Source organism: Empidonax traillii, unplaced genomic scaffold (assembly GCF_003031625.1).
Source record: "Empidonax traillii isolate 1590-97213 ecotype Southwest subspecies unplaced genomic scaffold, ASM303162v1 scaffold296:size1881848, whole genome shotgun sequence".
In the NCBI taxonomy this organism is placed as follows: Eukaryota; Metazoa; Chordata; class Aves; order Passeriformes; family Tyrannidae; genus Empidonax; species Empidonax traillii.
The window spans coordinates 493,408-503,755 of NW_020955489.1; the positions used below are offsets into that span (position 1 = coordinate 493,408).

Sequence of the window (10,348 nt, forward strand, 5' to 3'; positions counted from 1 at the left end):
AGTTAATCAATGACACTCTCCCCCAAGGACTTGAATTTGCAAACTTTTTGCATCAGCAACATCCTTTGACAAGAGTCCTGCAGGTCTGTTTTATTATTATTAATTTTATGACCTCATTCATACCAGCTTCACTGGCCTTATGTTCTTAAGAGAGACTGAACAGTCCATCCCCATCCACCTTCTCCATGCCACTCATGATTTCACAGAGCACTACCATGTCCCCCCACATTATTCCTTCTTCCACGCTGAAAAATTTCAGACTACTCCACTGCTCCACATGAAGAAGATCTCTGTTGATTTTTATTGCCCTTCTTCATTCAGCCACAAACTTACACAGTTGCAATATACTGTTCTCTGTCTTGTTCTCCACTCCCACATCTTCTCCCTTCCTACTCCCACCAAATTGCTAACTTTTGAGTTAGACAGCATTTTAAGGACGGAATTTTTTTCTCAGAAGATGCATCAGTTGGCTATTGAAATTTAAATGAAATCTATTACATAATTCAGCAGGGATTTGTCAATGATGGTTTCAGTCCCATTGATTTCTGTTTATACCATTAAACCCTCACTCACAACTGCCCTATCTTACAAGGCATTACAAGCAAGTGCTGTTTCATAAGCAAGTTTTTATCAGAACTAGTTGTCCAATCATGTTATTACACCACAAGGTTCTACAAGGTAATTGACTGTTTCTGTCCTATGACATGTTAAAAAGAGTCATTATGTTCTCCCACAGAAAATGACCTTTCTCTGGGAGAGCACCATTCAAAGAAGCAGCTGTGTGTGGATGCTTGAACATGTCTGTGTGCAGCTCCTCTGGTGTGACTTTGCTGGGCTCTCCAGGATCATCAAATCAACTGTTTTTTGTCAGACCAGCACTGGGAGAGGAATGCCCGGTCCACTCATGCCTGTGTCCCTCACTCTGTGTGTTTGCAGAACCTACTTGCCTCTGGTATGCAGGTTGGAATTTCCACTGTATTGAGATATGAATTGAGTGAGGGCAGTGTCAAAATTAAAACTAACAGTAATCTTGTACTCAATAGGAATAAGGATTGAGGTGAAACTGCATCAATACTTCCAAACAGTGTCACACTGCAGCTGCTTGGAAAGACTCATTGGTGAGCTTGTGCTTCCAGATCTGTAGAAGTGAGTCTGGTCTGGAATTCAGACCTTTCATTTACATAGTAATAAGGTGGAATGTTGAAAAGATTCACAATGCAGCTCAGTCATCCTCAAAGGAGAGGCACTTGCATACTGTGAGCTTCAGTACAAAACTCTCATATTTTACAAATACATGCAACTAAGTATTTTTCTTTAAGTCAAAGACTGTAATGCTGGGGGTACCCCTGAGCTGGACATGACCCATAGCTGAACTTTCCAACCTGATATTATATTTAGCCTAGTATTGTATTTAGCCATATATCTGCGTATTAACCAAGATGCTATATAATCCTTAATAATACTTTAGGAGGAGACATTTATGTTTCTTATATGTTATTAATAATATGCAATGTCTATATGGTTTTAAATGTGCCTTTTTTTTCCAGTCAAGGCCATGAAAGCAGTAGGCCTCACGTGGTTGCAGCTGGTTCATATAAATGTGGCCACAGTTCTGTATTTAGAGACTAGTCAAATGCCACGGGGCATTTGACAGTAGTTGGTCCAAACTGACTCCTTGCTTTTGCCCTGGGCCCTGGCCAGGCTACAGGGGAAGACTAAGGAGAGAATAAAGCCAGATTGTTTTCCGCACAAATTGAGTGATGTAAGCTTGTTTAACCCTCTCACAGCAAAGATGGAGGCCTTCCCTGCGAGTAGACACACTGTGTAAGATTTCCCAGTTACCGAGAAGAGGTTCTCCAGACCTTCGCCTGTGACTGGGGCCTCCCCAGCTGAAGTACGGTCTGGATGATGGTAAAGTATTATAGGGTAGCTGGTGATGTATCTCTCTCTTAATCACTGTAAGACTTTCTTTGTAGTAATGATTAGATGCATTAAGTGTATCCTTCCATAAGCCACTGTTTCTTTTGTAATTCTTTACTGCTTTGCACTATAGTAAACTTATGCACTTATTCTTTAAAGCTGGTGTCTGTGTTCACTAAATCCACCCTTGTTCCCAAGTCAAAACAGATCGGCAAAACAAACACCTGCATAAGATCAGAGATATTAATAACCTGGTAATGAAAAGCTGATTTTTTAACATCTTCAATTAAATGAATGAAAACACAGTGATGATAAAAATAATCTTAACAGTTTATATAATCTGAAGTGTGAGATCTACATTGGTACAGATCCCACTACAGACAAGAAATCAAAGGTAATCTTACAATAGGAGAAGATCTTGCAGCACAAAGTTGTGCTCCTTAGAGCTGAAGGAATGCACCTCAAATCCAGAAGAGTTTCCTTATGCTGAAGCGTTCCGCAGACCTGTGTGCACATGAGGGCCTATCCCCACAGAGATGCCCTCCAGGCACAGCTTAAAGAACCTGGAGGAGACACAACACAAAAAATGTGATGATTCAGTAACCATGAAAGTTGCCTTTCTGATAGCATTTCCCCTTAAAACCTGTGAGTCATTTCTGCTTTATAGGCCTATGGATTTAGGGCAGCATATCTTAAAATAGCCCACGGCAAGGGCTGGGAGCGGCGCACCAGCTGTGTTGGTGGACGGTCTCATCTCGGATTTGCAGAGGCCACGGGGCGCCTGTGTTAGAAGGGGCTCGGCGTTCATCCCCTGCCAAGTGTAAATCCCCACGGCACAGCACCTGGAACCTGCGCTGCCGCCGGGCCGTGACTGGGCCGTGACACCTCGGCCTCGTCCGTGCGGTGCGGGCGGTCAGCCCCGGGGAAAGGCGGCCACATCCACGCTGCGTGTCAGGAACCAGGGATACCGAGTCCCGCGTCCCAGACCACCCCTCCCTGTCCGGGCGGGGCTCCCCGGGCCGGGCCCCCGGCACCGCCCGGGCGGGGCGGGGCGTTCCCGGGCGCCGCTTCCGCCTGGGCCGGGCCCGGCGGGGGCAGCGGCGGGAGGAGGATGCTGAGCCCGCGGGAGCGCGGCGGGGACCTGGCCCGCTTCTACACGGTGACCGAGCCGCGGCGGCACCCCCGCGGGCACACCGTCTACAAGGTCACGGCGCGGGTGAGTCAGCGGCCGCTGCCTGGCCCCTCGCCCTGCCCCTCGCCCCCGCAGCTCCCCGGCCTGCCTGGTGCTCGGTCTGTTCAAGCCGCCGCTGTGTGCGGAATAGCGCCCGTGGGGGACCCTGGCGCGCCTGGCCGCGACGTGGAAGCCGCTGTCAGGGACACGGGTGGGAGGGAAGGTGGGACACGACGGCCCCTCCAGAGCCGAGCCTCTGTCGCCTCCTGCAGACTTGTAGCTTCACACAGCGTTGTAATGGCCTCAGACGCGCTTTGCAATCGACTCTCAATTGCCGTGCTGTCTGGTGCAGGGCGTGCGAGGGGTAGCTTAAAACCAACCAGCTCCTTCTTTTCCGCCCCACTTCTTCTGCCCCGGGTCTCTTGGATGGGTTGCAGTGGAATTGCCCAGCCTTCCTGCCGGCCCGGGAGCGGCGTCCGTGGGCTCAGCACGCCCACGCTGTCAGCGCGGAACTGCCTGGGCTCGATGTATGGGCGGTGTGCGCCTGGGAGGGTCCGACCCCCGTCGGGCAGGAGGGGGCCTGGGTGAGTCAGAGAGGCCTAGCAGAGAAGAAGGAAAGCTGCTGCAGATAACTGGGTATTGGGAGAGCTGGTGTGGCAGCTTTGCTGAAAGCTCCTTCTCTTCCCCTAGGGAAATTCCTTGCTTTCTTTTCTCCTCCGCTTTCCTATTTGAACCAAAAAGAGAAAGGAGACTAAGTAAATATATGGAGATAGGCGCAAGAGGAGAGGGAGTTCAGCTCACAGGTATGGTGGGATATATTGAGATTATCTGAAAACATCACAGAGTTTATTTAAATGACCTGTGATCTTGTAGTTACTGCAGCTGCTGGCATCCTGCTTGTAAGAGCAACATATGCTTATATGCATATTTCCCTTATTTCAAAATATACAGCATTCTATATGTGTGACTTGTGAAATTAAAAATATTTTTTAAATTTCTTTTTTTCTGGTCAAATATATATATATTCACATCCACCAAACATGACTATGCGACATATTTAAACCATTCTTTATGGTTCAATAAAACTTAGTATTTGTTAAGAGGAAAAAAAAGGAGAATTGTTTTCCCCTGTGATGTTTTAATTTAAAAAGCCTTTCCTGAGATAGAGTCAAGGAGGAAAACAGTGCCATCACATTTTCATATAGTAGTTCATGATGGGCTAAATCTGTGTGTGTTTTAGGGACTAATAGTAATGAGCCAAGACTTCTGCTTATTTTACTGTGGTGACTTTGTTCTTATTGACTAAAGTCAGTTAAAATTCTCAGTGATATTTTGGTGTCTGTAAAATTGTTAAAAAACAAGTTGTGGCTAACTAGTTAGGGGTGTCACTCTCTCCTCATCCCATAAGTTGTGGATGTTCTGGTGCATTTCCAAGTGAGGCAGTGCAGAATCAGGTGGTGCACTCACTGCATGTGATTTGGTACAGAGCAAGGCACTGATCAGTCTGTGAGCTGTCCAAATTAAACTGAGCTGACCAGAGATCCCTAGTTCTTTACTGTGTTTTGATAGCTAAAATCCTCGAGGTGAAAAATTGTTTTGCTTTTATGCAGCAAAAGGTGGCTTGGATTCACAAATGTAGAAGTATAAATAACTTTTGTTTCAATAGGGCACCATCTGGTAATCTGTTGCATAGTACTTCAAGTGAGGATTTGGGGAGTTAGATGCAGAATAAAATGATTTAAAAATAATTCAATGTACATATCAGGTATCCTCTCTTTTTCTTTCCTTCTATTCCTCCCTCCTGTTCCTGCAGTGATCTGGCTCCATGGTTGATATCACAGCACTCCAGCTGTATTTGCTGATCTGATGCTCAGCAACTTTGGGGACCGTCAGGAAAAAAGTGAGGCTGATCTTCCAGCTGTGTTGAATATCATTCTGACTGAGATCTAGGGTGGTCAGTACGTGTTAGTGGAGATTTGTGGTTACTTAGCGTGATATATGAGTGAATCTTTTGTGAAATGAGGTTAAAGGAAATTTGTGTTTCAATGTAATGACAAATAAATAATCGTGGATGAGAAAGCACTTGTTTAGCTTGTCCTAAACACCTGACCCACGGCATAACTACCCATGCAGTCTCTTCTGAGTGCTAAGGAGGTCTATCTTTATTTCAGCTTTTTCTTGAAGGTTTTGTTTGTTTAGCAGAGAATATATATTTTATTTATTTGTAAGCAGACAAGATTAAATGAATGTTGGTTATTTAATATCCATTTCCAAAGGCTAAGAAAGAGAAAAATATATTAGCAGGTTGTGACATGAGGAATGTTTGATGATATCTGAAAATATAGGCTACTATAAAAGTTCAGCTAATTTGGAAGATTGCAATTATTAATGATAATTAAAATTCTAATGAGTTATGTTGGATATCTGCAGGTCAGACAAGGAATGGTATAATCTGAAATACTTTGCTTAATGGTGAGGATCTTTGTAGGCTCTCTGTTTTCAGAGCCTAATGCTGTAATTGTGCATTGCTTAGCTCATTGGTGGGTATCCTAGTGATATTTTTAAAAATAGGTGAAGGTTGCTTGCATTAAGGATTCGTGGAAGGAGCTGACTGCATTGATCCTCGTGAAAGGATTAAAAAAGGACATGGAAAATTTGGGGGATTGGGTCATCTTTGCCAAGTCTCTAGGTTGATTATAGGTTGGATGGAAGGGGCACACCTCTTCTGAGATGACTGACCTTCAGGAAAGGATATGAAGAACAAAGTAGGGCAACACATAAATTATTACATACTGACTTAAAGTTGGCATGGCTGGTAGATATAGAAGGCGATGTAACATTAGAGCAAGTGTGAAACAGGGCCTCTGGGTTTTATTCCAGATTCTTACTAACTGGCTGGGTAATTACTCATCTCTCTGGGTCTCCTTCTGCCCATCTGGTAACTTACCTTGCTGCCAAAACTGTTGGAAGGCTTTAACTAAAGGTGAACTGCAAAGCTAAGCAGTTGGTGTCTGCCCTTTGGTGTTCTTCTGTGATGTGTAGCCATGCCTGTGATATTTTCATCCCCCAGCTCTACAGGCTCCTTATATGAAGTACGCCAGCTATTAGAAAAGGTGGTTAGAAATATTTCACCAATTATACTTATAAACTGCCTGGTAGTCAATGAAAGAGCAACAGCCACCAAGGTTAAAATTTGGTAAAGTTGCCAAATGTAAGATTACTCAAGAGTGAGGAAAAGTTGAGAAAGGTTTTATCAAAAGATAGACTACGCTGGAAGAAGAGGACTTTGATGTGCAAGGTGAGAGAAAGAACTTAGACTTGTGAAGGAAAATGTTTCAGGTCTTTTGGAGGATAGCTAGAAAAGGTAACACTTCTCTTTTCTGTCTTGTGTCCTCCAAAATGTGTGAAAGATGACAGTGGCTGGGCTGTGTAGTAAACTGATGGTATGAAATCTGGGAGGCTTTGACAAGGATTCTTGAAAAATGGAAGGGAGGAAGAGAGCTAGTTTGTGGGGAATATAAGGGCATGTTACCGTGACTTATCAAGAGAAAAGTGTAGATTCAGTGACTTCCATCTCAGAGCAACAGCTGCCTGGTGCTTGTGGTAGAGCGGGATGGAGTGTGAGTCTCTGGGGTGCAAGTAGTGTGGACTCCTTGTGCTTGCCTACACGCATCACCTGTTCGCAGCATCAATTATTCTGGGGTGTGCCACCGTGAGGATAGTCCCAGCTGGATTGAGAATGCCCTATTTTGCTTTAGCTAACAATAGACTAATTATTCTGTTAAACAGCTTTGGCTCTTATAATGAAGGATATATTGACATGCACAAGATAATTGCAGTTATGAATTAAAGATGTCTCTATTTGGTTTGTGTGTTTGTGTGGATATGTTCTTACTGCTGTTTATGAGACCAGTACAAAACTTGGATTGCAAAGGCTTTTGAAATCAATATTTAAAGAAAAAAAAAAAATCCTGACAAAATACAGGCGTTTTTATGGTGTGCAGCCAAGCCTCGCTTTCACTGCAATCTTCCCCTGGACAAAGCCATTTATAATTAATCAGGCAAAGAGTATTTAAGGAGAAACAAATACGCAAGGATGGAGTCAGATGTCTCTGCACACTGATGGTTGTAAGTAAAGTGGAAATACTGCCTTAGTAAATGAAAAACCTCACATTCACAGTGAGGTGGTATGCAGCTTATGTAGCTTTATGTAAGCTTTATAACCTTAATGAGCTCTGCTTATTGGGAGAAATGTGGCCCTACTAAGAATGAATAGTAAGAGACTGGAGAGATGACTGGGGATGTGCCCTACCTGGCTTTGTTTCGAGAGATGCCTTCTGTGCCATTTTGCCTAGAATGTACATCTTGCTTTGTGATCATGACTGACTCTGCTACTAAAATATCTCACCATGTTGTATTTGGGTATTAGACTTCTCCAAAACTACCTGGAAACTTTTTCTGAGTGTACAGGAACATGCAGCTGTTTACCTTTTTCCAGATTTTTCTCTTCAGTAGCAAACCATTATATGTTACTCTTTAACTTTCAAACTGAAAATCCAAGCGCTTATTTTTTTTTGTTTGTTTGTTTTGCTTTTCAGATTGTTTCAAGAAAAAATCCAGAGGATGTCCAGGAGGTAACAGTTTAAACTTATGCAAATGTCTTTATGTATCACACTATGCCTTTTGAAACATCTTTGATGTAATTTACAAGTCTATGTTTTGTCATTGTAATTGAGCAAACAGTTTTCATGTGTTTTCCGTTTGTCTTTAGCTCTCATAGTTGAAAACAGTAGCTGCTGTAACATGTTGCATTTTATTCCTCAGTGATGAATCCTGACTTGAAACAAAGTCTTAGGGAGTAAAGTGTCTTTTGATGACAAAACTGCTTTGATAACTTTGCAAGCTCTTTTCTCAGGGCTGGATTGGCAAATTGATAGTTACTTAACTCCTACTGGTAAAATTAGAGATCAGTCCGCAATTCAAGTCTTAGGTCTCAGCTGTAGGTACTTTTTTCCTCTTTAACCACTTCACTGAAAAGCCTACACCATTACTGTCTATTAGTGAAGAGGGAAGACGGAGGAGCATAGCAGTAGTTGAGGGAAATTAGACTGCAAGTCATATATTATGCCTATATCTCTGAGGCTCCTTTAGTATTTTTCCAGTGATATGCTTTGATAAAACTTTAAAATTGCTTACTCTTTGCCTTTTCTGAAAAGTCTGTGAATAAGGATCTGCGTCGTTCTTGTGCCTCTGAAGCACCTCGAAAGTCTGTCACAGAAGCCATTTATTGATACAAAAAAATACATCACGTGTGTGAGTTGTGGATTTTTTTTTTTTTTTTAGATTAGGAAACTTTCTTCCCCTCTTGATATTTTTCTGGACTAATAACTTGACATGGATACTGTTACATTATGTACATGCAAAATCTTCCTTCAAAAACACAACCTTATGGCTTTTCAGACATCTTGTAACTTAAGTACATGTTCGATTTGTGGTGCAGTCTCTTACTACAGTTGAGGAGAACCTGCATAGCTGATGAAAGAAGAGCTCATAAATGAATTCATTGCATCTCTGTGTGGTCAAACATGAGTTTTTGATTAGTGGCTTGGCAGAGGTGAGAATTGGCTAATACACCTAGCACCCCTTTATTGCATCCTTTTTTGAAATCTTGAGAATCAGACAAGCATGAGCATTCCTGCTTTCTGCATTTTTTCTCTAATCTCTAGAAGATTAAAATAACCTGTCAGAATCAGAGATGATCATGGATCCAGTTTTAGAACTGCATTACTGTAGTTTGTAGCTTGATGTTCACCTTTTCCAGGAAGACTCCTGAATTGAACCTATCCATGGGCACATTCTGCCATTGCCTAAATCTTCATTTGTGATGAAAAACACTTTATAGCAGCTGCTGCTGATGAGCCCATTCATCAGAAAAATATATTGTAAGTGTCTTTCAGCTAGAGTATTGCATGAATATATGTTAAGGAGTTTTGACACAGTAGCAAAACCAAATCTTTTAGTTGTTGCTTTGATCTGTGGCTGTAGGTGAGCCACACAGAGTTCCACATTAGACAATAAGAGGACATAAATATGCTATGAACTTGCTGATGATTGTCCTTTTCCACCCTTCATTGTACCAAATTTATGATTTTGCTTGTGGCAGCATGTGGGGTGATTCTGTTATAAGCAAGCATCTGAAAAATTATGAATTATTAAAAGGAATATCCTAGATAGTAGTTACCATAAGGGTGAATTGTAGTCAGAAAACCCTGTAAGTTGGGAGCTTTCCTGTTATACTGGCCTCTTATGATGAAAATAGAATTGTGGGCAGCCTTCAAAAGAAAAAGAATATGCCCCTTACCTGCTCCCACTGAAAATAAATTTACCTCAATTTTCCAGAATTAGAAATTTAATAGACAGTTTTGTGCACGCAACCACTCCATTGCTTTAGGATCTGTCTCATGCAACCCACTCCTCACACCCAGATAGGGCCACAGAGCTGTGCCTGCCTCCTCATTCAGAAGTCTCTTGTGTCAGTGCTGTGATGTTAACGCATACATTGCATATGTACAGCTGCACATGAGTCTGTGTGCTGTGCCCTCAGCTCTACTTGCCAGTTTTCCATCACGCCTTTTAACTGCCCTTTGGGATACAAGCCTTTGCTACAGCATCTCTCCCACTGCAGCCAATTACAATTCAGTAGAATCCCTGCTGTTGTTGTCGGGACAGGAAGGACGATAACCTTGTAAGGGCTTCCTTCTCAAAAGGATAAAAGAAATTAATGTGGAGTTTTGTGTGAGGAGTTATTAGGTACAGAAAGGCTAGAGGACTGAAGTTTAATTACCTTTTTTTCTGGGGACTAATGGTGGCAACATGGCATGTAAGGCAATTGCAGCTAGGGTAGTCTAGTGAGGAGGAAGGCTTGTTCTTTGTGAAACAGATGAGTTGCATGAGTTAATAGAGATCTACTGGCTCCAGCCGTGACAAGCACCTTATTGTGTTACAAGTGTAACATATGTTTTGTGATATACGTGCTGTGCTTTGCTGGGCCTCGAAGTACAATGTGTCCTTCCTCAAAATCTATTTCCTAACGAGCGTGTTAGAGTGGAAAATGCTAACTTTGCTGAGCCACATACGTGCAGAGGCATGTTTTCCATGAGCTTGTGAAAGGTTTTAGGATGACCTTGACTGCTTTTGCTATGCAAGGTGCTTATGGGTATTTACTTTTTTCCTCTTGGCTCTTGGGTGATCGCTTGC

The 10,348-nt window shown here is 42.7% G+C and overlaps 1 protein-coding gene and 1 long non-coding RNA gene across 4 annotated transcripts in view; one reads left to right on the forward strand and one right to left on the reverse strand.

Annotated features, from left to right (window-relative positions):
* Positions 1-2,238: 2,238 nt before the first annotated feature.
* On the reverse strand, positions 2,239-2,911 carry LOC114060881. Its single transcript, XR_003571996.1, has 2 exons — positions 2,763-2,911; positions 2,239-2,483 (listed from the first exon to the last, which is right to left on the reverse strand). It is a non-coding gene; the product is annotated as an uncharacterized LOC114060881 (long non-coding RNA).
* Positions 2,912-3,008: 97 nt separating this feature from the next.
* RPS6KC1 (ribosomal protein S6 kinase C1) overlaps positions 3,009-10,348 on the forward strand; it is an 89,382-nt gene continuing 82,042 nt past the window's right edge. For 2 of the 3 annotated variants that reach the window (XM_027890727.1, XM_027890730.1), the window contains exons 1-2: positions 3,009-3,136; positions 7,690-7,725. In XM_027890727.1, the coding sequence (XP_027746528.1) occupies positions 3,032-3,136; positions 7,690-7,725 (141 nt within the window). In that variant the 5' untranslated portion in view covers positions 3,009-3,031. Of the gene's footprint in view, positions 3,137-7,689; positions 7,726-8,621; positions 8,706-10,348 lie in introns of those variants that run through there. The other variant, XM_027890728.1, reaches the window with a different exon arrangement.